This window comes from Zosterops lateralis (genome assembly GCF_965231275.1).
Source record: "Zosterops lateralis genome assembly, contig: HAP1_HAP1_SCAFFOLD_111, whole genome shotgun sequence".
In the NCBI taxonomy this organism is placed as follows: Eukaryota; Metazoa; Chordata; class Aves; order Passeriformes; family Zosteropidae; genus Zosterops; species Zosterops lateralis.
In genome coordinates, this window is record NW_028154567.1 from 64073 (window position 1) to 89816 (window position 25744).

Sequence of the window (25744 nt, forward strand, 5' to 3'; positions counted from 1 at the left end):
TCCCCATCCCAGTGTTCCCTCCCAGTGTCACCAGTCCCATCCCAATGCTCCCAGTCCCATCCCAGTGCCCCTGTCAGTGTCCCGAGTTGTGTCCCAGTGCCACCAGTCCCATCCCAGTGTTGCCAGCACAGTGTCCCCAGTTCTGTCCCACTGTCACCACCCAAGTGCCACCAGCCCAGTGTCACCAAGCCAATTCCAGCCCAGTCTCCTCAGCCCTGTTCCAGTGCCACCAGCCCAGTGCTCCCAGTGCCAGCCCAGTGCCACTGCCCCATTGTCCCCATCCCAGTGTCCCCAGTCCCATCCCAGAGTCCCTGAGTTCCAGCTCAGTGCCACTGCCCCATTGTCCCCATACCAGTGTCACTGTCCCAGTGTCCCCAGTTCCAGCCCAGTGCCCCCAGTGTTTGGGAGGTTTTGGGGGGTCCCAGGTGGGGTTTAGGGGCGAGGGGGGACAGGATGAACCCCCAGGTTTGACCACGCCCCTTTCAGGCCCCGCCCTGCAGTTCTAGCCCTGCCCCCTTTCTCCTGGACACGCCCATTTATTGCTCCTCCCATTCCTGTGCCCCTTAAACCCGCCCCTTCCTGCCTTCAGTTCCGCATTCTGCCCCACCCCCTCCCAAGGCCCCGCCCCAGGGGAGCCTTGGCCACGCCTCCAGGTGGCTTTTTTTACCAATGGCAACCAAAAATCACCACAAATTGACCTAAAAATACAAACGCGGGGAGGGGAGGGGCAGGGGCTCACAAACACCCCTGTGACGTCATGGAGGAGGGTCCAGGTGGGGTTTGGGGGTTCCAGGTGAGATTTGGGGTCTCAGGTGGGTTTTGATGGCCCCAGGTGGGATTTGGGTGGGTCCAGGTGGGGTTTGAGGAGTTCCAGATGGGTTTTTGAGCAGTCCTGGTGGGTTTTCAGGGGGATCCAGGTGTTTTTATAGGAAGCCAGTTGGGTCTTGGGTGGGTCCAGGTGGGTTTTGGGTGGGTCCAGGAGGTTTTTGGTGCTCCAGGTGTTTCTTTGGCGTATCTGAGTGTCTTTGGGGGGGATCCAGGTGTCCTTGAAGGGGGTCCAGGTTGGTTTTAGGAAGATCCAGGTGTCCTTGGAAGGGTTCAATTGTCCCAGGGGTGATCCAGGTGTCCCTGAGGCATTCCCAGGTGTTTTAGGGGATGTTCCAGGTGTTCTTTGGGGCAATCCAGGTGTTCCTGGGAGCTCCAGGTGTTTTTGGGGGGAATCCAGTGTGGAGTCCCTGCAGCCCCTTGACATAATACCCAGGGTCTGGCCTTGGCAGGACAGACCACAGTCACCTGCCCGGCCTGACAGAGGGGACCCCCAATGGTGCCCTGCACACGATGGTTTGCTCCGGTTTCCCCTCCCTAATGCCCCAGGCCCTCTGGGTTCTCCTCTCCTCTGTGTCTCCAGTGGTTGTGGGACCTGGTGACCGGCCCCGTTTTCCCCATGGGACACTGACCTCACCTGCCCTTTGCTCCGCCCTGTACCCGAGGTCATTGGCTGCTGCACCCCAAACTGAAGCCTGAAACAGGCCCATGTTCAGCCCTCCTGGCTCCGGGTCTCCCTTCAGCTCCTGGAAATGAACCTGCTGGAACTGACCTGGTGCCAAGGCCTGGTGCCTCTCCTTGCTGAGCCAGCCACGAGGTGTGTGTGGATGTGTGAGCTTGGCTGCTTCGCCTGAGTTTCCTCAATCAGCCTTTCCACTGGAGAGGCTTATTGGGGTCCAGGCTCCAGCTCCACTCCTCAATAACACGACATCACTGGGAGATTGAGGTGGAATCCTCCAAAACCTCACCTGGGTACCTGGGAACCCCAAAATCTCCCTGGGGCTTCCCCTGGGACACCTAGGAAACCTCAAATCCTCACCGGGCAGCTGAGATAGCCCAAATCTTTGGGAATTCTGTGTGAGGCCAGGTCCCTCGGGGATCGGTCCTGTCCCCTCCCCGTTATCAGTCAGGACCCTCCATTATCACTGGAGACGTCCCCCAGTTTTCCGGGGCCCTCCCATGCACCGGGACCCCCCCATTCACTGCCCCCCCGCTTCGGACCCTCAAAAGCGCTGGGACCCCCCTGATCCATGAGCCCTCCCCAGTGCACAGGGACCCCCCACTCACCGCCCCTCCCCCACCCATGGGACCTCCCCCACTCCCCACACCCCCCCCGGCCCCCCCCGAGCTCCCCCCATTGATTGACCCCCCCCAGAACGCCCCCAGCCCCTCCCCCCGAGCCCCCGGACCGCGTTGGGCCCCCCCGGGCCGGGATGGCTCCGCCCCCCGGGCCGGGATGGCTCCGCCCCACACGGAGCCTTTCAATAAACGCCCATTGGTCTTGTAGCCACGCCCATAGAGAGGCGGAGCCACGCAGGGCAGCCAATGGGGAGTGGCAAAGCTATGAGAAGGCGGGGATTAGGCGGGGCGTGGGGAAAAAAGGCAAAACTGTGGCAGCGGCAGCCAATAGGAAGAGAAAGGGGCGTGGTCTGGGTGTGGCGGGAAAGGGTGTGGGAAAGGAATGGGGGCGTGAGAGGGGGCGGGGCCTGACAGGAAACGAAACTGGGCGGGGCCTGGGCGGGCAATGAGGTGGGCGGTGCTCAGGGCGTGGGAAAGGGGCGGGGCCATCAATGGGAGTTCGGGGAAGGGGGACAAAGTGACCCTTTGGGGCCATCGGGGGTTTTGGGGACCTCGGGTGTCCCAAATGATCTCAAATCCTGCTGGATCCCATGAATGGTCCCAAATCCTGGGTGTGGAGCCATCTTAGATTCCAAATCCCAAATCCTGCTGGATCCTGAGGAATAATACCAAATTACCTGAAATCCTGCATCCCAAACAATCCAAAAATGACCCCAAATCCTGGATATCAAATGATCCCAAGTCCTTCTGGATCCCAAGGAATGATCCCAAATGATCTCAAATCCAAAATCCTGGATCCCAAATGGTCCCAAATTGGGCTGGATCCCAAGGAATGATCCCAAATGCTCTCAAATCACAGATCCTGGATCCCAAAAACCCCCAGACCCCAAATGCTGCTGTGTACCCCAAATCCAATCCTCAAAGGTCTCCAATCCTGGATTCCTAAACAATCCCAAATCCCAGACCCCAAATCCTGCTGGATGCCCAAAAACAATTCCAAAAACCCAATTCCAAATCAGGGTCCTGGCAGGGTAAATCAGGGCCCTGGGGAGGGTGGATGGGCCCTGGGGGGTCAGTGGGGTCCTGGCAGGGGAAATTCTGCCCCTCGGGGTCAATCAGCGCGGCTGCGCTGGGGCGGCTGGAGGAGGTGACACTGGCACTGGGGACCTTGGTGGCCTCTGTCACAGGGAGGTGACCCCATGGGGGACACGGGGACAGGGGTTCCCCAACGGCGCTCGGGGACATCGCGGTGGCCTTGGGGACATCGGGGGAGGGGCACAGGGAGGTGGCGCGAAGGGTGGAGGTGGCCCAGGGGGCGCTGGCGGGGTTGGGACAGGATGGGGACACGGGGGTGGCACTGTCACCGCCGGGGCACGGGGACACCCCGGGGGACCTTGGGGAGACCCCGTGTCCTTCCCTCGGGGACACCGGGGCCGCCCTGACGTCTCCTGTCGCGTTTTGGATCACGACGATGTCCCCGATGTCCCTGAGGTGTCCCCAACAGGACCCCAGTGTGTCCCCAGTGTCCCCAACAGGACATTGAGGGGCATTTGGGCTTTGCTGGGGACATGGCGGGGACATTGAGGTGCCGTTGGGGACACTCAGGGGGACAGGGGGGACCACACGGTGGCCCCGCAGGCGAGGAGGGTGGGCAGGGAAGGTGACGTCACCTTTTCCTGTTTGCTCCGGGCAGCGCCAAATACCCGCGTGTCCCCGACTGTCGCCAGTTCGCCTCCCGGAGTGTCCCCAGAGTGTCCCCAGAGTGTCCCCAGCAGCCATGGAGCCCCGCGAGGTGCGGCAGTCCCGGAGCGGGGTGCCAGGACGGGACAGGGGGGACACGGGGGATGGCAGCAGGGAACAGGGGGTGGCAAAGGGGACAGCAGGGCGTGGGAAGAAGGGAGGAGGGGACAAAAAGGTGGACGGGTCCGAGTGTGGCAAAGGGGAGGCGGGGGGTCAGGGGGCGGTGACAGAGGGGACAGTGAAGTGGAGCAGAGGGGACAGCAAGGGAGTGACACAGGATGGCAGAGGGGATCAGGGAGATGGCAGGGGGGACAGTGGGGGGTGGCAGGTGGGATGAGGAGGTGACAAAGGACAGAGGGGACAGCTGAGCCCTCAAGGGAGGGGACAAACAGGATCCCGGGAGGGCACAGGACTCACCCTAGGAAGCCACAAGTGCCACAAGGTCCCTGCCACCTCCCCTGTCCCTTGCCCAGGTGCTGGAGGGTCTGGTGGCTGTGGTGGCCACCCTGGGCGAGCTGGTGGCCACTGTGACAGCACCACGCAGGCTCCTGTGGCCGCTCCTGTACCCAGAGTCCCTGCACGCAGACCTGAGGAAATTCACCTGGACCCTCCAGGACATCCTGGACCACGGTGGTGTCACCTCCCTGCGCCAGCGCGGTGTCACCCCCATGAGCCAGTCCCTGGGTGCCCTCAGGGACACCCCGGGGGCCACCTGGGCTGATGTGACAGCTGCGGCCAGAGCGTGGCAGGAGTTGGTGGATGTGCTCGCGAAGAGGTGGGACCAGCTGGCTGACAAGGCCACGGATGTTATTCTCAACTTGAAGGAGGACAACGAGGACACCGATGACGACAGCGATGAGGACACCGCCGAGGACACCACTGAGGCCACCGCCACTGGCCTGGCCAGGGACCTGTGGGACGAGACCACCAGTTGTGGGACAGCTGGGGACAACCTGGCAGCCACAGCCCAGCAGCCGCCGGGGGCCCTGTCCTCAGCAGCTGAGGCTGGGAAAGAGGTGGGGGCGGCCACCAGCAGGAAACAGAAGAAACAGCAGGTGGAGGTGGCCCTGGGGCAGCTGAGGCGCTTGGTGGAAGCATGTTGCAGAGCCAGGGATTTCCTCCGGGAGCTGTACCACTGGCTCTGCTACATTGAGGCCACCCTAAAGGGGACAAAGGAGGCATCCACCAATGTCCCTGAGGACTTCGTGACTACAGTGGCTGACTCCGAGCTGCTGTGGGAGGCCAGTGCCCGCCTGGCCACAGATCACCTGCTGGGGACACTTGGGGAAATCAACTTACTCCTCTCGAGTCCCTGTGGTGGCTCTGGTGGCCCTGGTGGCCCCCATGGCCGCGCGGTGGCCGAGCGGTGCCAAAGAGCCATCGAGGACATCCCGAGGCTGCTGGGGAGACAGTGATGTCACTACTTTGACATCACTGGGGTGGTGACCCTATTGGGAACATTGCTGGTGTCACTTATCCCCTCTCCCCATCCCCATGTGGGATTTGAGACAATTTATGTGTGCACCGTATAGCCTTCAGGAATAGCAGCATAATAAATGGATATTATATCATAGGCCTTAGCAAAATATTAAAATAGAGACTACACAATTCTAAAATGCTTTTATTTTATAACTCTTATAACTAACTTTTATATTATAACTACAATTATAACTAATTTTTATAACTATTATAATTAACTTTTCTTTTATAACCAACTCAGAGAATGGTGTAAAACAATTCTGTTGTTTCTCACATCTGCGGGCTGGTCATAAGATAACAGTGACAGAAACCAGAGTGCTGGAGAATTTATTAATTTACCAGGGAGTGTGGAACAACAGGACGGCACCATGAGAAAAAATAAAACACATGGACGTGATATACAGGATGTCCTGCAGACAAGTCAGAGGTTAGAACCAAACCAGAGAGTTCCTGGAACAACAAAAACTCACAGGAACGTTTGAATGATGTCCAGACTCATGAATATGTGTGTGCCCCAGGAATGGAGAGGTGCATACAGAACATTGTTCTAAAACACCCCAGCCCTGGATATTGTTCCTTTCTTATCCCTGATTAAACTTGTAACAATTTCAAAGAGTGAGCTTTGTTTATCACACCCAGCTGTGATTTGGGGCCCGGGGGGGTCCCGGGCAGCCCCCGCCACCCCCGATCATGGCCCCGCTGCTGAGCACTGACCCTGCCCCGGAGGGCAATGGGACCCCCCAAAATCCACACCCACACCCCCTTCAGTGGAGCTGGAGCCTGGAGAGGCTCCTGGAACAGAGGCTGGACAGAGTGAAAGGAACAAAACAGGGATTTACTGAAAGGGTTCAAAGGATTCACCTGGGGCAGCACAAGAGCCCAGCCAGGGCTGCACCCGGGATGGACCCAGGATGGACCCAGGATGGATCCTGGTCACGAGTTTCACCCTTTTATAAGTTTTGGTCCATTTCCATACTGGGGTCAATTGCCAATTACACTCCAGGTGATGCAGTCCCACCCTCCCAGATCACTCTCCTCAGTTTGCTGCTGTTTGCACTTTTTGGGCCCAAAGCTGCAGCGGTGCCCTTGGCTCTGGGGCTGGAGAAGGAATTGTTTTGTCTGACTGAGCTGTGAGGAGAACTTGCTCACCCTTTGTATGAAATTCAGAGTCACACACCAGTTCAGTGAAGAATCTGGACAATATAAAAGCTCAGACTGAAGGCATCATTTCCTTCCTTTAGAGGCTTGACAAGGCATTTACTTTGTTGAGTCTTTATTCTGAATATCTACTGATAATAGTATTTAATAACAGATAAGTAACCAATACCAGGTATTTAATAACAGATAAGTAACTAATAATAGATATTTAATAACAGATAAGTATCTGACAACAGTAAATAAGTAGCAATAATAAATATCTAACAACAGTAAATAACTAATAATAGTAAACAAGTAATGATAGTAAATGTCTAACAACAGATAAATATCTAATAACAGTAAATATCTAACACTAAATAGCTAATAAATGATAAATATCTAGCAATAGCAAATAAATACTGTTATTAAAGATTAATAATAACAATAACAAACAAGAATAAACATCTAACAGTAATAATGCCTTGCACAGTTGGCTATCATGCAAAGAAGAATAATGATAATCATGAACAGTTCTTTAGGCACAGAAGAGGAATCATTTCAAGTGTGTTTTCGTCTCCATCACTGCAGGTGTGTCCAGCCCTATGGGCCTGAGTAGCACCATGTAATTCTGGAGCTTCTGCAAGGTGGAACCTAAAGCCATCTCTGTAAAGTTTCCCCTTCATGTGAATTTCACCTGGAATATCTGGGATCTGATATCTGAGATTCTCAGAGTCTCTCAGAATATTCTTCTCAGTAATATGGTAATATTCTGAATATCTATTCTATTATTCTATTACTCTCAGTAATATTCTAATATACTGAATATACTGAGAGAATATACTGAGGTGAATGGCTCCACAATATATTGAGAATATATATATATAATATATTACTTCAGTAACACAACATATCTGAATATATTCTATATTCAGAATATACTCAGAGATATATTCCAGGTGAGTGAAAAGCACTCACCTGTCCAAAGAGCTGACAATGTTGGGGTTCTTCTTGTCCCTCAGGACCAGGGTCTCATTCAGAGCTCGTTCCCAGTTCTGCCCTCTGAGACTGATTTTCTTTATGGCCACCTGAAGGGACATTGCAGACCTTTAACTGGAGGAGTCTGTGGCAGGAGGCCACAGCAAACACGGGGCGAGTCTTTTTGGAGCGACGGAGCCGGGCTGTGCCAAACTGCCCTGGGATGGGACACCAGAGCTCAGCAAGTGCCATTCCCACAGCCCATGGCTCTGCTCGCTGGGGGCTGCTGACAGGACACATGGCCAGAGACATTTGGCCTCGGGAGCTCTGCAGAAATGGTCCCTCAGCCTCAAAGCTCTAACAACATTCTCTGCACCTACACTCTTCTCAAATGGCCCTAGTTTACCACCACTCTTATAATGATGATGGTGATGCTCATTATTATTCAGACCCATTTTGCAAGCAGGAGGTAATTCTGGTCCTGTGAAAACAAATAGCAAAATAGCTGGGAACCCTTTAGCAATTCTATGGGGTTTGGTCATGATTTCAAATGCAGCTGCTCTGTTTGGGATTGCACAACAAAGCAAACACACACATCCATTGCTCAGATGATCCTTGTCACAGGCTGTCACTGACACCAGACCCAAACACAACTGCAGGGTTTAGGAGAGAGCTTTGCTCTGGACATCCATCTTCTCATTGCTCTCCCTCTCTCTCTGTGAACAGCTGCAGTAGGACTAAAGCCCCAAACTAAGATCCCAAGCAGGATCTCTCCTTAATTAGGACCTGAGGTACCCTTTGAAGATGAAACTCAGCATAGAAAAAATTGCTAAACAGTGCTCCTGTCCAAGGCTGGGATGGAGATAAATTGGGCCTCAGTCTCCACCAGCTGATGCATTCACAGTTTTAGATGTGCAGACCAAGGCAGCGTGTCCTGCTCTGACAGACACCGCTGCCCTCCTTGCATTCCTTTGGGCACTCCAGAAGCTCCAAGTCTGTCCCAGCTGTGCTCTGCAGGCTGACCCTGCTCTGCCTTCAGAGGAGCAGCCTGTGCAGGAAAGCTCTGCTGGGCCCCCAAAGCTCCAGCCACAGCTCCCAGCAGAGGGGAAAGCCCTCGAGAGCTGCCGGACGTGCCGGGCGTGTTGACACTGACCTCTCCTGCAGTGGCCCTGTCGAGTCCTTTGTAAACGGCCCCGAAAGCCCTGGAGACAAAAGAGCAGAGAAGAAAGAAGCAGTGCTTTAGTCGGGCTGTGCACAGGGCAGGGACTCGCCTCCCTTTCCCTGAACTCGGGCATTTCTCGGAAACCTCGGGGATGCTGGAAAGAGGCCAAAGCCTCTCTGTCACTTCCCTCCTCACCCTGGGCAGGGAACAGAACACAAAGAAACGCTCGAGGGTCTGGATAAGGGTGGGGAACTGGTCACAGGCACAACACACTTGACTTGGGGAAAGAAATTAAATTTATTATCCAAGAAATCAGAGCAAGAAAATCAGAAGGAAAATAATTCCTATGAAAACACCTTCCTCCCACCCCCCTTCCCGGGCTGAACTTTATCCTCCATTCCCTCCCCTCCCCACCCAGGGGCACAGGGGATGGGGGTCACACTCAGGTCGTGTCACTGCTTCCCCCTCGAAGACAGGAATCCTTGTCCTGCTCCAGCCTGGGGCCCCTCTCACAGGACACATTCCCTCAGGAACAGGCTGCTCCAGCGGGATCCCCACGGGCCCACAACTCCGCCAGGAGCCGCTTCCACGGCCCTGCAGGGGCTTCCCACGGGCTCGGGGCCTCTCCCCGGCACCCCCTGCTCCCGCCTGGGCTCCTGCAGGGGCTGCAGTGGGTCCTGCTCCATCCCGGCCTCAGCCGCAGCTCCCCGCGCCCTCAGGCCCCGCTCCCCCCGAGCTCCCGGCGGTTCGGGGCAGCAGCGGTTCCTTGGCCTCCTGCCCGGGCCGGGCCCAGCGCCGGGGCCGCTCCTCAGCCGAGGTTTCCGAGCGGTGCCGAGTGCAGGGAAAGGGAGGCGGCTCCGTGCCGTGTGCACAGCCCGCCCCGCGCCCGCCGCCATTGGCTGCTTCTGCCGTCACTGCGGGATCTCGCGCGCTGATTGGGTGGAGCGGGGCCAAGCCCTGCCCCGGGACCCCCCTGGCCTACAATTCCCGGGCACGGGGACCCCACCGCGCTTCCATTTCTGGGCGAACCCCCTTCCTGGGCACAGAGACCCCCTTGAACGTTCATTTCGGGGCGCCGGGACCCCCCTGAAACTCCATTTTCAGGCCCCGGGATCCCTTGAACCCCAGAACCCGGGAAGGGACGCCCCTGAACCCCATTTCCCGGCACCGGGACCCGCTGAACCCCCATTCCTGTGAGCGGGGACCCCCCTGCACCCCTTTCCCCAGCTCCGGATCCCCTTCACGCCATTTTCTGGCACCTGGACCCCCCTGAACCCCCAATTCCCGGGCACCGGGACCCCCCTGTACCCCCTTATCCCGCACCGACGTCCCCAGACGAATTCTCTGGAATTCCCCGTCCCCTCTCTCGGTCTCTTTCGCTTCCGCGTCCCAACCTGCGAGACCGGGATCTGCCCGGCGACTGATGACGTCACTCAAAATTCGGGCCGCAATTGGCGAGCACGAAATAGCGGCACCAATGGCGGGGCGGGAGGCGGCTCTGGGGGCGGGGCCGCAGCGGAGCAGCGCGATGGCTCCAGCGTTGGGTCTGGGGGCGCTCTTGGGGCTCCTGGGGCTCCTGGGGGACCCTGGGGGTGCCACGAGAGGTGAGTGAGAACCCCAAAACCGGGACCACCCTTAACGGCAATTCACGGGCACCGGGACGTCTCTGATCTTCCATTTCCGGGCACGGGAACCGCCCTGAGCCCCATTTTGGGTCCTGTGACCCCCCTCCATCCCCTTCCCCAGCACCGGGACCCCCCTGTACCCCCTTAACCTGTACCAATCCCCCCTGCACCCCCTTTCCCATCCATCCCATCTTCCCCAATCCCCAGACCCCTCTTTTCCTTGACCCTGAGACTCCCTTGACCCCCATTCCTGCTTTTCTCAGCCCCCAGCCCCTTTTCTCTGCATCAAGGACCTCCAATTCTCCTATTCCCACGTCTCCTCACCTTATGACTCCTCATTTCTTTGCACTGGGGACCTTTGGACCCCCCTTCCTGGGACTGGGGATCCCCTGGAACCCCCATCCCACCTCTCCCAGTCCCTGAACTCCCCCCCTTCCATAACCCTGGAACCCCCTGAGCCCCCATTCCTGGACACTGGGATCCCCCTGCACACCCTTTCCTGTCCATCCCACCTCTCCCAGCCCTGCAAACCCTTTCCTTGGCCCTGGGATCCCCAAACCCCTTCCCAGCTCTCCCAGTTTCCCCTTTCATTGATCCATGACCCCTCAACCCCCCCAAATCTCTGTGCCCCCCCAGTTCTCCACTCCCTGCGTTTCCTGTTCGTGGCGATGTCAGAGCCCATCCCAAAGATTCCCCCATACACGATCATGGGGTTTGTGGATGGGATCCCCTTTGAGCACTACGACAGCGAGCGGGGCCGAGTGGAGCCGCTGACACAGTGGATGAAGGACGGAGCTGAGCCGGGATATTGGGATAGGGAGACCCATATTGGTGTGCGATGGCAGCACATGTATGCCAGGAGCCTGGAGATACTGCGGGACCGGTACAACCAGAGCAGGGGTGAGTGGGGGATCTGTGGGGCTGGGATGGGATCTGTTAGGCCAGTTTGGGATCCATGGGGTTGGGATATGGATCCATGGCATCTAAGAGGATGGAATGAGACTCTGTGAGTCTCCATCAGACTCTGGGGCTCCATAGGACTGGAATGGGGCTCAGTGGGGCTGGGACACAATTCCATGAGTCTCTGTGGGTACAATCCCCCCAGGTCTCCACACAAGGTTGCGAGTTTACGGCTGTGACCTCCTGTCTGACGGGAGCGTCCGTGGATCCTACCAGGAAGGCTACAATGGGCAGGATTTCCTCTCATTCGAGCTTGGATCTGGGAGATTCGTGGCGGCCGACGGCGCTGCTGAGATCACCAGGAGGCTCTGGGAACAGGACGAGACCAAGGCTGAGAGGTTGACAAATTACCTGAAGCACGAGTGCCCGGAATGGCTCCAGAAATTCATCAGATACGGGCAGAAGGAGCTGGAGCGCAAAGGTGGGTGGGAATTTTAATTTAGGAATGGAGGATTGGAGAACATGGTAATTCCTGTCAGAATTCCACGGGATCTCACCGCCATCCCATTCCAGTGGGAATTCCATGGATGTCTCTCACCCCAATCCCATTCCCATGGAATTCCGTGGATGCATCTCACCGTTATCCCATTCCAGAGCCCCCTGATGTCCATGTGTCCGGAAAAGAGGAACACGGGACGCTGATCTTGTCCTGCCACGCCTACGGATTCTACCCCAGGACCATCGCAGTCAACTGGCTGAAGGGGGATGAAATGTGGGATCAGGAGACGGAGTGGGGCGGGATCGTTCCCAACAGCGACGGCACCTTCCACACCTGGGCCAGGATCGAGGCGCTGCCGGAGGAGCGGGAGCAGTACCGGTGCCGGGTGGAGCATCCCGGAATGCTGGAGCCCGGGATCTTCGCTTGGGGTGAGCCTGGCAATGTGGGAATTATTGGGAATTCCCAAATGGGGATTCCCCTTCCCCTCCTCACCATCCCGCATTTCCCAGAGCCGACATCTGGCGGGAATCTCACCGTGGTGGTCGCTGTGTCCGTCATCGCTGCCATCCTCATCCTCACTGTCCTCATTGGATTCATTGTCTGGAAGCTCCAATCCGGTAACACACGGGATGGGGGTCGGGAAGGGGCACGGATCCACCCGGCACCGTTCAGGAATCCTGTGCCACTGACACTGATCCCACTGTTTTTCCACAGGGAGGAGGGACAGGGATGGATACAACATGGCAGCCGGTGAGTCCCAGTGGGGGATCCAGCTCTGGATCCCCTCTGTGCAGATCCTAGGATGGATCCTGGGGTTAATCCTGGTGTGTGATCTGTGCTGGAATCTCATGGATCTTCTCTTTCTGCAGGAAGAGATGTGGGAGCCAATGACTTGACCGCAGGTGTGGAGTGGAATCAGGGTGGGATTCCAGAGGGAGACTGGGGCAGGATGGACAGACTGGGATCAGGGAGGGATTGTGGATCAGAGCAGTGATCCAGAGCAGGATCAGATGGAATTGGAGAGTGGGATCAGGGCTGGATTCTAGAGCGGGATCTGGTGGGATAGATGGGGCAGGATTGGTGTGGGATGGATGTAGCAGGATCAGGGCTGGATTCCAGACAAGAATCAGGTGGGATGGAATGGAGCAGGACTGGGGCAGGAGGGACGGGGTGGAATCAGGTGGGATTCTGGATGAAGGCAGGATTCCAGTGTGGGATTAGTTGGGATAGATTGAGTGGGATCAGGTTGGGATTCCAGAGAGGGATTGGGACAGGATGGATGGGGTGCAATCAGTTGGGATGGATGGAGCAGGATTGGGGTGGGATCAGGTGGGATTCTGGAGCAGGATCATGTGGGATGGATGGAGCAGGATTGAGGGAGGATTGGGGCGGGTTCAGGTAGGATTTCGGAGCAGCTCCCGCTCTCCATGGGCTCCAGCCAGGTCCATCCTGTGGGATGGGGACAGGGACAGGGTGACACCGTGACCCTCTCTCATCCCAGCAGGAATCACTGCCTGAGCAATCCACGGAGCTGGATCCAGCCCCTTCCTCTTCCCAGGAAAGCCAAGAGCTGCCGGCAGAGCTCATCCTGCTGCTCCCACCCACCCCACAGCTCTTGCTAACGGATCATTTTACAGTTTTCCAATGTTTTAAAGCCAAGATATTCCCAATGCTTTAGTGCTGGTGTGAAATTACCCCTCTTTGGGCAATGAATCCAGGTTCCCTCTTCCAGTGTCCTGCAGCTCCTCTCTAGGAGCCAGGAATGGGAATGGGGACAATGGGGACAGGGATGGGGACAGTGGGAGCAGGGATGGGTGTTGGAAACCAGATAGAAATGTCCCAGGACCCCATGCATGCAGGCTTCGAGGCAGGAAGGAATGCAGGGGTGTAGGAATGCACCCACACACACGAGCAGGTGTTTCTATATAATGAAAAGAGTGTTGGTTTACCTTTGAGCATATAAGGAAGTTAAACTAGAATTTCCCATGCTCTTCCCATTGTAATTGCCCCAGAGCCAGCACAGGGGCACTGGTTGGGCTGTGGAAATGTTTTTCAGAAGCTGTAGCTGCTTCTATTGGCAGCAGGCCAGGTTGTTCCTCCTAAAACGTTGAGTGTTTACGAAGGTGCACAAAGGAGCTCAGGTGCTTTTTAAGGTGTCTTAGCACAGTGTCAGAGGCTTCTCTAACACCTGTGCTCGGCTTTTTCTTTTGTTCCTGTATTGTTTGTTATTTTGTTTTTTATTAAAACTTTTGCTTTAAGATACACACTCTTCTTGCCAAGAGCCGTCTGGCAAATATCATGAAGCCACTCTGGGAGGTTACAGGCCAACCCTCAGGTTTGATACATCTTCAGGGGGCTCATTGCACCCTGGCCACATGTAAGAATGTGTCACAGGGGTTGGTTTGAAACCCTGGGAGAAACTGAGATGCATAAAGCCACACAGACATGGAGTGGGAATGTAAGTTTTAGTTTTAGGTGAGTAAAAATGTGCCTTAAGCAAATAAGAGACTGTTTTAGTTGATAGAAAAGCCCTAAAGGCCAGTTTAAAGTTCAGTAGCATTACCTTGCACAAAGTTAACTGAGTCTTAGACATAACCTTGTGAAAACCAAGTTCTACTCGTTTTAAAAAATCTATAACTTTAATAAAAAATAAAAATAGACAATTAGGAGACAAAAAGCAAAACTTTCTCAGCCGAGGGTGCCTGGCATAAAGTCAGCCAGCAGCACCCTTCACTCTTTGGGATTTCTATCTTTAAGGATCGTTGTTATGAATATTCAATAGATGTTAATCAAACATTCTTTTTGATCTGTTTTAAGTATCCCAAATCATTTTATCAAATAGATTTATTTCTGGGTGGCTCTACTCTGTCTGGTAACCTGGGTATAAATTTTCTCTTGAGGTTTTTTAGTTCTTTTCATTTGGATAAGAAAACAGAAAGTTAACAGGTTTTTTTATGAAGGGTCACAAGGTGGCCCCCTCTCTCATAACTTCTGGCTTGGTTTAGATGTTACAAAGAAGAGATAAAAACCCTAGTCTTTTACTGTTAACCCTCTGGTATAATCAGAAAATATACTTTCATTACCTCTCTAAACCCTATTAATAAAACATAATACAGTACAATTATTTGTATAGTAGTCATGTTAATATTTGCAAAAAGGCAACTATATAATATGCATTTATAACATTTCCCCTCTCTTGCTTTTATAATTCATTTGGCTTGAGCCATATTCCTTGTTTTCTAGCTTCTATTATTTGTTAATTTTTTTTTCACAGATCAATTTTGCTTCTTCAAAGGGGTTTTTTATATTATTTTGTTTCTTTAACACCATGATCTTTTGTCCTGTTTCAGATGTAGTCAATTTTGGGTCTGTGGGCATTTTTACTACTTGCAGGCCTTGAACTACGTTTGTGATCAGCCAAATAAAACAAGGGATTAAACAAGGAAGAAATACCAGTCTAGCAGTAGCACATAGGAGAAAAAAACCCTAGTTTTTCCACCATTCTACTTCCAGTAAGTTATCCTACCAGCTGCTTTTTACCATTGATTCCCACTTTTGGACTGGTACATGAGCTACTTTTCTGATATCATTGACCATATCCAGAACAGCATCTCCATTGTCATCTATTTTCAAACAACAATCTGATGTATTAAATTTCCCACAAACACCCCCTTCTTCATCTAGTAAATAATTTAAAGCTAACTTATTTTGATATCCTGCAGCCCTGGTTTGCTGTTGTTGACTTGATATTAATTCCAACGCCTGACCAGTTTTGTTTGTTATTATTTCTACAACAGCCTGGAGTCTTATGATGCGGTTCAGCACATAAATTGGGGTCTGATGTCCCCAACTCCCATCCTGTGCCCAGGTGGCTGGCCCATATGTTTCCAATATGCGTTCAGGGGGCCATTCATCATCCCCCATTTTTGGAATCCTCTAATCAAATCCCTTTTATTTCTTTTTAAGTCCTCATAAACTGGTATCCCTAATTGATCTCCCTTTGGTCCTGGTAAAAGAAAGAATCCTGGTTGTATAATTCCCAAAGTGCAGCTCCCTTTCCACCTAGAGGGGAGTCTTGGGTGTGCTCTCTTTCCACATATCCAAAATAAGGCATCTGGTGCCTTCCAATAATCTTTTTCCTGTTGATTTATATTCTCCCAAAATTTGGATATTTCTGGGATGCCAAAATAAGGATTTTTTTCCTCTATCATTACATCGAAAAATTCCAACTTTGTTATTATATCTACAATTCCCCTCTTTCATTTTCTTTTGAGTCCAATACCAAGTTGGTTCCTCTGGGATTCACCATGTGAAAGTTCTATTGCTAAGTTTATAACTTTTACAGGGATTACTGCTTTAATGAAATTTTTCCCAGTGCTCCAGACATTCTTCCCCTATTGCTGTTGAACTTAAAATCCACCCTCCTGGCTGGTTTTCCCCTTTTATATTTGTCTGGTTCCACTTAAGGAGTTTTACTGGGCCTGAGCTACTGCCTTTCCATGGCCATTCCTCTGACACCAAAGCCCCTCCACAGACCCAGCAGTCGGTTATGTTGAGTTCCTCACTTATCCTTTCCCCCAATTCCACAAACAGATTTTTCCCCAGTCTCAAGGTATCTTTTTCTTTTCCTAGTTGCTGGTCCAGTTTTGTATACAAACCTTGTAGTGAAATTTTCAGAGTTAGATTGCTGTGCTGGCTTTGTCTTTCTGCTTGCCAGTTGCTCGTTTACCAAATCCTGGATTTTATTCCCAATTGTATATGTGAAACAAAATCTCTCCCCTTTTGGACATTCACTTCCCAACCTGTTACCACTTGTTCCCAAGTTTTCTGCAGTCCAATATTTTTCCCCATTGTGCACACAATTACCAACTTGGATGGGTTATAACAGTGGCTGTTGACATGAGTGTGAGGGATAAAAAAGGAACCTCTGTGTCTTTCCATGTACAGCTTTCGGTAACACCTGTGACATGACTTTGCTGGTGTCCTGTAAGGGAAAAGACAGAAAATGAGTGACAGGAAAAGGAATAACAGAGGTCCTGTATGGCTTATCCCCCCTCCTCCCAGGCCTGTGGGGTTGTACCCACAGCAGAAGTAGATGATCTTCTTGGTGGCCAGTACAGCAGCCACCCGGTCTTGCCCTCTATTTCAACTGTCAATTGTCAATTCCTCTTTGTTAATTTCCAGGCAAATCCTTTGTGACACTTTTTAACTGCAGCTTCCCACTGTTCCTCAGGTATTTCCCACTCAACAGGCACCAGTAATTCTCATCCACAGAGCAAAATTACCATTTCAACCATTCTTATTTCTTACCAGGGTAGGGAATAGATTTGGCACTTGGCATTTCATACAATGAGAGTGTCACTTTAGTGAATTACAATAGCAATTTTTTTATAATTTAAACATTTACATTTAACCCAGCTAGCATATCTGTTATTGTGATGAATCACACAGGGTGTATGGTATGACTCTGATGGAGGTTTTAACTCCTGTTTTTCTTTGTGTAAGTCACAGACTAAGGCCAAAATATGAGAATGCTCTGACCAAAACAGTCTTAACCCTCTTTTTGTTTGAAGTGGAAGTATTCCTCCCCAAGGAGGGTGTCAGAGGTGTCTCAGCACTTGTCCAGGCTGCACTTGAAACCACTGATAGAAGCTTGGCCTTATTTCCCAGTTAGGTTTGATTCTTTGTACCTCCCTTGGATCATTCGGGTCCTCCCAGTTCATCACCCCCCAGTCCCCATTGAAGAGTCAATTTGGTGTCACCTGGTTTGGATGTTACAGTCCATTCCTTCGGTTCCTCCAGGGGTCCTTTGGTGCTGCTGGCTGGATCCCCCCTCGTTCCCTGCTCCGGGTCACAGCCTCAGGCTCAGCAATGCCTGGAAAGGACCTTCCCATCCTGGAGTTAAAGATTGTTCTTTCCATGTTTTCACCAGTACACACTCCCCTGGATGGATGTTGTGGATTTTAAAGTCTAAAGGTGTGGTTTGAGGGATTATCCCTTTTAACTGTAAATTTTCAGGGGTTTTTGCAATTGTGTTGACATATTTCTTAACACCCATTTCCCCGAGGTCAGAGGTGGCTGTGTCATGTTGGGTGGTCAGAAAGGGTAACCCAAACATCATCTCATGAGGTGACACTGCCAGGTCTGACCTGGGTTGGGTCTGAACCCTCAATAAAGCCAAAGGTTGGCATTTTACCCACGACATTTGGGTTTTAATTATTAATTTAGTTAAAGTTCTCTTTAAAGTTTGGTTCATTCCCTCTACCCAGCCTGAACTCTGTGGGTGCCATGGAGTGTGTAATTCCCATTTTATTCCCAAGCCTTGAGTTATTTGCTGTAAGACTTTTGACATGAAATGTGTTCCTCTGTCCGAGTCTATCCTATTAACCATTCCATCCCTGGGAATAATTTGTTCCAAAAGGGTTTTACATCCCACATTGGCTGTGGCTCTGACAGTGGGAACAGCCTCCACCCAATGAGTCAGGTGGTCTGTTATCACTAATAAAAACTTCCATCTCTGTACTTGGGGAAGTTCAGTAAAATCTATTTGGATACTTTGAAATGGTCGGAGAGCTAACTCGACCTCCTAATGTTGTTTTCCTCATTACCTTTTTATTTATCTTTTGGCAGATTATACATCTTTCAGTTACTTGTTTTGCTAATCCAAAAATCCCAATACACCCATAATTCCTTAGAAAATGATCACACAAAGCTTGGGTACCCCAATGATTTTTTTTTGATGCATGTTTTCTAATATTTTCCTAGTGAGCAGCTTGGTAAGCAACTGTCTACTATCAGGAAGTTTCTATTTCCCAGATTCATCTGGCTTTCCTCCTATTTTACTTAATTCCTTTTCTTCTGTTTCACTGAACTTTGGAGTTTCTAATTCTTCCTTATTTGAGGCCAAAATTAACACAACCCTTTGGATCCCATTCTCTGCTGCATCTTTAGCTCCTTGATCTGCCAAATTATTTCCCCTTATTTCCGAGGTCATTCCCTTTTGATGTCCATTAATATGCACTACAGCAATCTTCTCAGGCAGTTTTAATGCCTCTGAAACCTCTAAAGTGAGTCCTTCATGTATCAATAATCCCTTTCCATTTGAATTAAGTAATTCTCTTTCTTCCCAAATTTTTCCAAAGGTGTGTTCTACCCCAAAAGCATACCTTGAATCAGTATATATGGTTCCTTTCTCACTGGCTAAATATTCCAGTGACCTTTTTAGAGCTTTTAGTTTACAAGTTTGAGCGGACAAGTTTGAAGGTAATTTTCCTTTTTCCAGGGTTTGCATGTTTTTCCCATCCACCAAAGCAAACCCTGACATTCTTTTTCCTTGTAAACACCTGGAAGAACCATCCATACATATTATTTCTCCTTCTAAGAGGGTTTGTTCTTTGAGATCTTCCCATATGTTGGTTTGGTATTGGATAATTTCTAAACAATTATGTGTTAGGTTACTTTTTGGTTCTCCATACAAAAATTGAGCTGGATTTAAACTTTTGTTTACTTCTAATGTCAAGCCATCACTGTCTATCAGGATTGCTTCCTATTTCAGCACCCCAGACTCTGTTACCCGTTTTTCAGCTCTCTGGTTTAACACATTTGGGCTGCATGAGGTGCACACACAATTAGTTCACCCCCAGGAGTGCTCGGGGCTCTCTTCTACCAGAACTGCAGCAGCTGCTGTGGCTTGAACACACTCTGGGCAGCCGTGGCTCCCTGGGCCCAACACTTTGATCAATGAGCTGTTGGTCTCTTCCCTCCTCCCCACTCCTGAGCCACAACTCCATGAGCTGCTCCACTTTCCACAGTCACAAACAGATGAAAGGGTTTTTCTAATGAGGGTAAGCTCAAGGCTGGCACTGAGGCCAGTTTTGACTTCAGTCCTCCTAATTTATCATCATCTTCCTTGGTCCACTTTATATTATCTCCCTCTGTCAATTTTCCATATAAAAATGTGACTGCCTGTGTATACCCTTCAATCCATAATCTACAATATCCCAATAATCCGAGTAGATTTCTGATTTCCTTCTTTGAAGAGGGAGCGGGAAAAGATAAAATTCCTGCAATTCTCTCGGGGTTCAGCTTTTGACTGCCCTTGCTTATTAAGTGCCCGAGATATTTCACTTCAGATTCTACAAATTGCAGTTTCCCCTTTGATACTCTGAGTCCTTTTCCCCCAGAAAATTCAGAAGTTTTATGGCAGCCTCCCCAAGTTCACCTTCAGCTTCCCCTGATAATAAGGGATCACCCGCATATTGTATAACTTGTATTCCGGGAGGAGCGGGGAAAGTTTGCCCAAAGCCCGCGCTGCCCGTCCCGCAGGCCCTTCCCGTGGCCGAGCTGTGGCTCCGCGGGCTCGGGATTTGGCCTTTCAAAGGAAACCGGCCCCGCCCAGCGGGAGCGGCGGTTCCCAAGGCAACGGTGCCCAGCGCGGGGGGTGCTGGGATTGCCGGAGAGGGCGGGGCGGGGGCGGGGATTGGCCCGGGGCTGAGTCCTCCAGGCGTGGGGGGGCGTAGGCGGGAGCTGCTGCCGGAACCACCGAGAGGACGAGCGGCGGCCGAGCCTGAGCACGGAGTCTTTGCGCATGCTCCCGGCACGGGCGGAGCGGCCGGGCCGGGGCCGGCCGGAGCAGCCCCGGGACAAGCGGTCAGGGGATGGGCGGCCCGAGCGGCCGGGACGGGACGGGCCGGGCCGGGCGGGGTTTGTGGCGGAGCTGCCGCGGGCCGTGCGGCCGGGATTGGGGCGGGCAGATCCCCCGGCATGTCCGGGGCAGCGATCGCAGACTGCGCGGTCGGGGCTGGGGCCGGCGCAGGGGGAGCCCCGGGCGGAGCGGCCACCGGTGCGGCCGATACAAACGGCGGGGCGGCCGCCGGCATCGGGGCTGGGGCGGGCGGTGGGGCCGGGGACGGCAGGGCGGCTTCTAAGCCCAAATTTCTTGGGTTTTTTTAATACGTTTTTTCTCCAACCCTCAATTCGGCAGGTTCTAGGCCCAAAGTTCCTGTTTTGATTTTTTTTCCCCCCCAAACCCTCAATTTTGCAGCTTCTAAGCTCGAATTTCGTGTTGTTTTTTTGTTGTTGTTGTTGTTGTTGTTTGTTTGTTTGTTTTTTTGGTTTTTTTTTGTTGTTGTTGTTTTGTTTTGTTTTTGTTTTTTGTTTTTTTTCGCAGACCCTCAATTCAGCAGGTTTTAAGCCCAAATTTGTTGTTGTTTTTTTTTTTTTCTTCCCCAAAACCCTCAGTTCAGCAGCTTCTTAGCCCAAATTTCCTGTTTGTTTTTTTTTCCCCAAACCCTCAATTTGGCAGCTTCTAAGCACAAATTTGTTGGTTTATTTTGGTTCTTTCCCCAAACCCCAATTCAGCAGCTTCTAAGCTCCAATTTCTTGGGTTTTTTGAGGTTATTTTTAAACCCTCAATCTGGCTAAAAAAAAATTTAGCCCCCCCCCCCCCCCCCTCCTTTTTATCCTGTTTCTCAGTGGGTTGTACTGGCAAACCCCCAGCTCCCTTCCTTCAGAGGGGCCCAGCCCCTTTCTTTGGGGCCCCGTTCCCACCCCGGGGTCTCTCTCAGTCCTTTTATCTCTGGCTTCGCCTCCGTCCTGGCTCCTCTCTGGCCAAAGGACAGACACGCAGCTCAGGGAGCTCCAGACTGGCTTTGTAGAGCTGGGAACCCCAGTCCACGTCTCAAACTCACATCTCACACCCCGTAACCTGCTCCCCTAAGAAATACTCACAGTCCTTTGTTCTTTCTTAGGTCTTTGTGCACAAGATTTTTACGGAGCAAAAATACCACGGCTTCTTCCAGAGCTTCTTCTTCCCTTTTTTTCCTTTTGCTTTATTGTCTCCCCCTTGCCCTGGGGGTATTTAACCTGTGATCTCCAATCTACACCAGAGGAAGCAGAGCAAGGCTGCTAAAATCAGCTGGGCCCCTCCTGCTCTGGATCCCCTGGGGCGTCAGAGACGAGGTAAATATCCTGAACTGAGCCCCCAAATTGTGAAAAACATGGCTCAGTTTTGTTAAAATTGTAAAAGTGTAATAATAAAAAATAGGACAATAAGAGGCATATGAAGCAAAAGAGATTACAGACGTTTGGGTACCTGGCATCCCACACCAAGGCACACAGGCTAACAAAGGATCTTTCCTTTCAATATCATAGGTTATTGCATATTTATAAATTTTGGATATGATTTAAACCCTTCTTTGGACTTTGGGTAAAAAGGTTTAATTGTAATTTTTCTCCCCCCACCATTCTTTCTTGGAAATAAATCTTTCCAGTGGCTTCAGAAAGTGGCAAATCCCTTAATAAGGAGGCAGTAAATTCTTCCTTCTGGAGTTCTTTGGTGTCCTTGTTGTTATCTCTATGAAGATAGGATGATGTGAGGAATTTCTTAATTGCCTCTCCCACTTTAAATTAGTTACAACAAGCATCTGCTATAGCCTAAAAGCTGTATTTATCACACTACTGAAAGAGACTATATTAATACAGCATAACTTTCTAACATAACAGATATAGTATTCATTTTAATATTTGCAAAAGCCAGTCATACAATATGCATTTATAACACCCAGAGTGTCCCCGAGGCGTCCCTGCTGTGTCCCCAGCGATCATGGATGGCTGCAAGGTGTGACAATCCTGGTGTGGGGTGGTGGGAGGGGAAAGGGGGGAACACGGGGGGTTTCGGGGGTCCTAGGGGAGATTTTGAGGGGTCCCAGGTGGGGGTTTAAGGATCCCAGGGAGGGTTTGGGGGCTCCTCGGGGGGGGTTCAGGGGGTCCTGGGTGGGATTTGGGAGGTCCCAGGTGGGGTTTGGAAGTGTCGCAGGTGGGGTTGGGGAGGCCCTGAGGGAGTTTGGGGGGTGTCCCAGGAGTGGTTTTGGGGTTGCCAGGCGGAATTGTTTTGTTCTGGGGGTTTGGAGGGTTTCAGGTGGGGTTTGGAGGGTCCTGGAGGGGTTTGGGGGATTCCAAGAGGGGTTTTGGGTGTGAGGGGGTCCTGGGAGGATTGGGGGCAAGGGGGACAGTGGGGGGGTTGCAGGAAGGGACAGCAGGGGGTGGCAGGGGTTGGCAGAGGGAACAAGGGGGTGGCAAAGGGACAGAGGGGACAGCTGAGCCCTCCAGGGAGGGGACAGAGGGGACCCAAGGAGGGCACAGGGGCCATCACAGGAGGCCACGAAGTCCCTGCCACATCCCCTGTCCCCTCACCAGGAGCTGAAGGATCTGGTGGCTGTGGTGGACAACGTGAGCAGGCTGGCGGCCCTCACGACCGTGCCATGGAACGTGTGGCCGTTCCTGTACCCAGAGTCCCTGCGTGCAGCCCTGAGGGAATTCATCTGGCACCTCCGGGACGCCCTGGAGCACAGTGATGTCACCTCCCAGGCCATGGCCGCCCTCGTGACAACCCCAGGGGCCACCTGGGACGATGTGACAGCTGCGGGCAGAGCCTGGCAGGAGTCAAGTTTTCTGTTCTGGAAGAGCTCGATCTGGCTGATGAATGAGGCCGTTGATCTCCTCGATACCTTGGAGGACAGGGACACCGCCCAGGCTGGGGACCTGCGGGACAAGACCGCCGGCTGGAGGAGAGTTAAGAAGAACATCCTGGCGGATAAGACCCAGCAGGTATCAATGGCTCTGGTCAGGGAGTTGAACTCATTTCTGATCGAGCTCAAGGCCCCGGTGGCAGCAGCCATCAAGGCCATGGTGACCACCAGGCAGTCGGGGGTGGCCACCAGGAGGGGACAGCGCACAGAGGCAGCCAGGAAGCTGGCAATACACATGGCATATGTGTGTTACAGAGCCATCATGTTCCTCGATACGCTGCACCAGCGGCTGGGGGACATCAAATTGGCCCTGAAGGAAAAGGAGGCATCCACAAATGTCCAGGAGGACTTGGTGGCTGTGGCGGTCAAGGTCGAGTGGCTGTGGGAGGGCAGCGCCCGCCTGGCCGTGGATCACCTGATGGGGACACTTGGGGACATCCACAACCTCCTCTTGAGTCCCTGTGGTAGCTCTGGTGGCCCCGTTAGCCCTGGTGGCCCCGTTAGCCCTGGTGGCCCCGGTGGCCGCTCGGTGGCCAAGCGGTGCCAAGAAACCATCGAGGACACGCCGAGGCCCTGCAAAAAGCTGCGCACAGCGCCATCGTGTGGTGAAACACGTAATAGCAGCTCAGTGACGGGAACACCTGAACAACCTGAGGGTACCTGGGGAAAACCCGAGCCAGGGGCAGTTTGTGACACCACCAGCCATCGCCCAAGCCACCCCGACTTATTACCCCCAGGGACACGATGTGAACTGGCAACTTCCAAATTGATATATTCTTTTAAAACCTGTTGCCATGAATGCCTTCCCATAGGAGTTACTGGTGTTTCAAAACGAAGACAAGACTTTCTAATTATAGGCAAGCAAAATAATAGAACTCTTGGGCTTTCAGTTATCCAGCTGTTGTTTCAGCAAATTGTAACAAAGAGCTGAGGGTTTTAGCTCTTGCTTACAATGCTCCACTGGTAATTCAACCGAAAACACCAATAGCTATTGCTATTGCATGGCCAATGCTTAATTGGGTAAAACATGTCACCAATGAAGAGCCAAAACTGGAGTGCAGTCTGACATACAAAGGTAAAACAGTGAAGATTACAGGCATGCTGGACACGGGGGCACTGGTCACTGTGATTTTTCATAAATATTGGCCGAGGGAGTGGAAGCTGATGAAAATATACCGTGTTCTCAGAGGGATTGGAGGAGATACAAGGTGTATGCAAAGTGAATTCATTATTACTGTCACAGGTCCCGAAGGAAAGACAGCAAACATCCAGCCCTGTGTGGGGAAGTGCTCAACAGTATGGGGGAGAGACGTGTTGTCCCAGTGGAGAACAAAGATGGAAGTGGATTCTTGATGGAAACCACAGTGACACCTGCCACTCATCATTAGGTTACTGTTAGTAAGTTATCATGGAAAACCAATCAGCTCGTTGGGAGGGATCAATGGCCTCTTGAACAGAAAAAAATGAATGCACTCAAAAAATTAGTGAGTGAACAGCTACAAAAAGGCCACAAAAACCCACAAACAGTCCCTGGAATTCCCCAGTGTTTGTCATTCATAAGAAGACTTCTCTGATTCCTGGAGATTGCTTCACGAATTGAGGAACAAAGTGATAGAAGACATGAGGCATTTACAACCTGGATTTCTTTCTCTTTCACTGATCCCAAGAGACTGGCCCCTTGTTGTCATTGACTTAAAAGATTGTTTTTTCAACACTCCACTGCATCCAGAGGATGCTCCTCGATTTGCCTTTTTGGTTCCAGCCATCAGTAGAGGAGAACCACTGCAAAGGTACCACTGGACGGTTTTACCACAAAGAGATGCAAAGGAGCTGCAGCCGCTCCGGCCCTGCCAAACCCGAGAACGGCCCCGCGGCCGGTCCCAGCGAACCCCTGAGGGGCCCCTTCCATCCTGCTGGTGACTTACCTGGGCTCGTAGGGACCCCCCTGGCACTGACAGCAGGACCCCCACTCTGAACAGCAGCTCCCCCTAAACAAAACGGGTTTGAACACTGCGGGAATTTAGACAATTTCCTGCAGTGCTACTGCGCATGTGCAGCACAGCCGCCCGCACAGCAAAATGGTGGCTCCCTGCAAAGACCTTCCGTACAACAAAATGGCTGCTCCTTGTGTTTTTCCGTACAACAAGATGGCGGCACCCTACACGGAGCATGCTCCCTGCTGCCAGCGCCATTTTGTAACCACCGAGACACACAGCCTCCAACTACAGCGCCAACTCTGGCCCCATGCCCGCTGCAGGGTCGGGTGGCCCTGGAACACCAGCGGCGGAGGTGCCACGGACGTGGCCGGCCCCGGAGGTGTGCGGCCCCGGGTGCCACCGGCGGGGTCCCTGTGGCCCCCCACAGCAGGAGTCACCAGCCTTGGGGGCGGGTGACCCCTGGGCACGGCCAAAGAGGCTTTCAGCACCCCCACCATCGGCGTGAGCCTGCCATGGGGAGCAGCCCTGCCGAGGTTCCGGCTTCTTTTCAGCCTCTGCCAGCGCCGGGATTGGAGCACGGGAGACGCTGTTTTGGTGTTTGGACTCAGGATTTTATTAATTCTTATCTGCATTACAGC

The 25744-nt window shown here is 52.3% G+C and overlaps 2 protein-coding genes and 1 long non-coding RNA gene across 6 annotated transcripts; 2 read left to right on the forward strand and 1 right to left on the reverse strand.

The window, feature by feature from the left end:
* Positions 1 to 6066: 6066 nt before the first annotated feature.
* LOC310923564 lies at positions 6067 to 10016 on the reverse strand. Of its 2 annotated transcripts, none has more exons than XR_014592630.1 (3): positions 8609 to 8972; positions 7456 to 7565; positions 6067 to 6536 (listed from the first exon to the last, which is right to left on the reverse strand). It is a non-coding gene; the product is annotated as an uncharacterized lncRNA (long non-coding RNA). The 2 variants fall into 2 exon arrangements; XR_014592631.1 differs by lacking the exon at positions 6067 to 6536 and adding an exon at positions 9941 to 10016 and having other exon boundaries at positions 6677 to 7565; positions 8609 to 8657.
* A 24-nt stretch (positions 10017 to 10040) lies between these two features.
* Positions 10041 to 13174, forward strand: LOC310923571 (class I histocompatibility antigen, F10 alpha chain-like; the record flags this gene model as incomplete). Its single annotated transcript, XM_083885522.1, has 8 exons — positions 10041 to 10221; positions 10879 to 11142; positions 11348 to 11623; positions 11797 to 12069; positions 12151 to 12258; positions 12356 to 12391; positions 12511 to 12543; positions 13146 to 13174. The coding sequence occupies 8 exons, from the start codon at positions 10041 to 10043 to the stop codon at positions 13157 to 13159; spliced, it is 1185 nt and encodes a 394-aa protein (XP_083741648.1). The 3' UTR covers positions 13160 to 13174.
* LOC310923565 (uncharacterized protein) lies at positions 10163 to 25437 on the forward strand. 3 transcript variants are annotated; one of them, XM_083885515.1, is made up of 4 exons: positions 10163 to 10221; positions 21391 to 21601; positions 22207 to 22259; positions 22838 to 25437. In XM_083885515.1, exons 3-4 carry the CDS (start codon positions 22245 to 22247, stop codon positions 24098 to 24100), a joined length of 1278 nt encoding a protein of 425 aa, XP_083741641.1. In that variant the 5' UTR covers positions 10163 to 10221; positions 21391 to 21601; positions 22207 to 22244; the 3' UTR covers positions 24101 to 25437. The 3 variants fall into 3 exon arrangements, with proteins under 3 accessions (XP_083741641.1, XP_083741640.1, XP_083741642.1); XM_083885514.1 differs by lacking the exon at positions 10163 to 10221 and adding an exon at positions 19931 to 20290; XM_083885516.1 differs by lacking the exon at positions 10163 to 10221 and adding an exon at positions 19931 to 20290 and having other exon boundaries at positions 22932 to 25437.
* Positions 25438 to 25744: the final 307 nt, after the last annotated feature.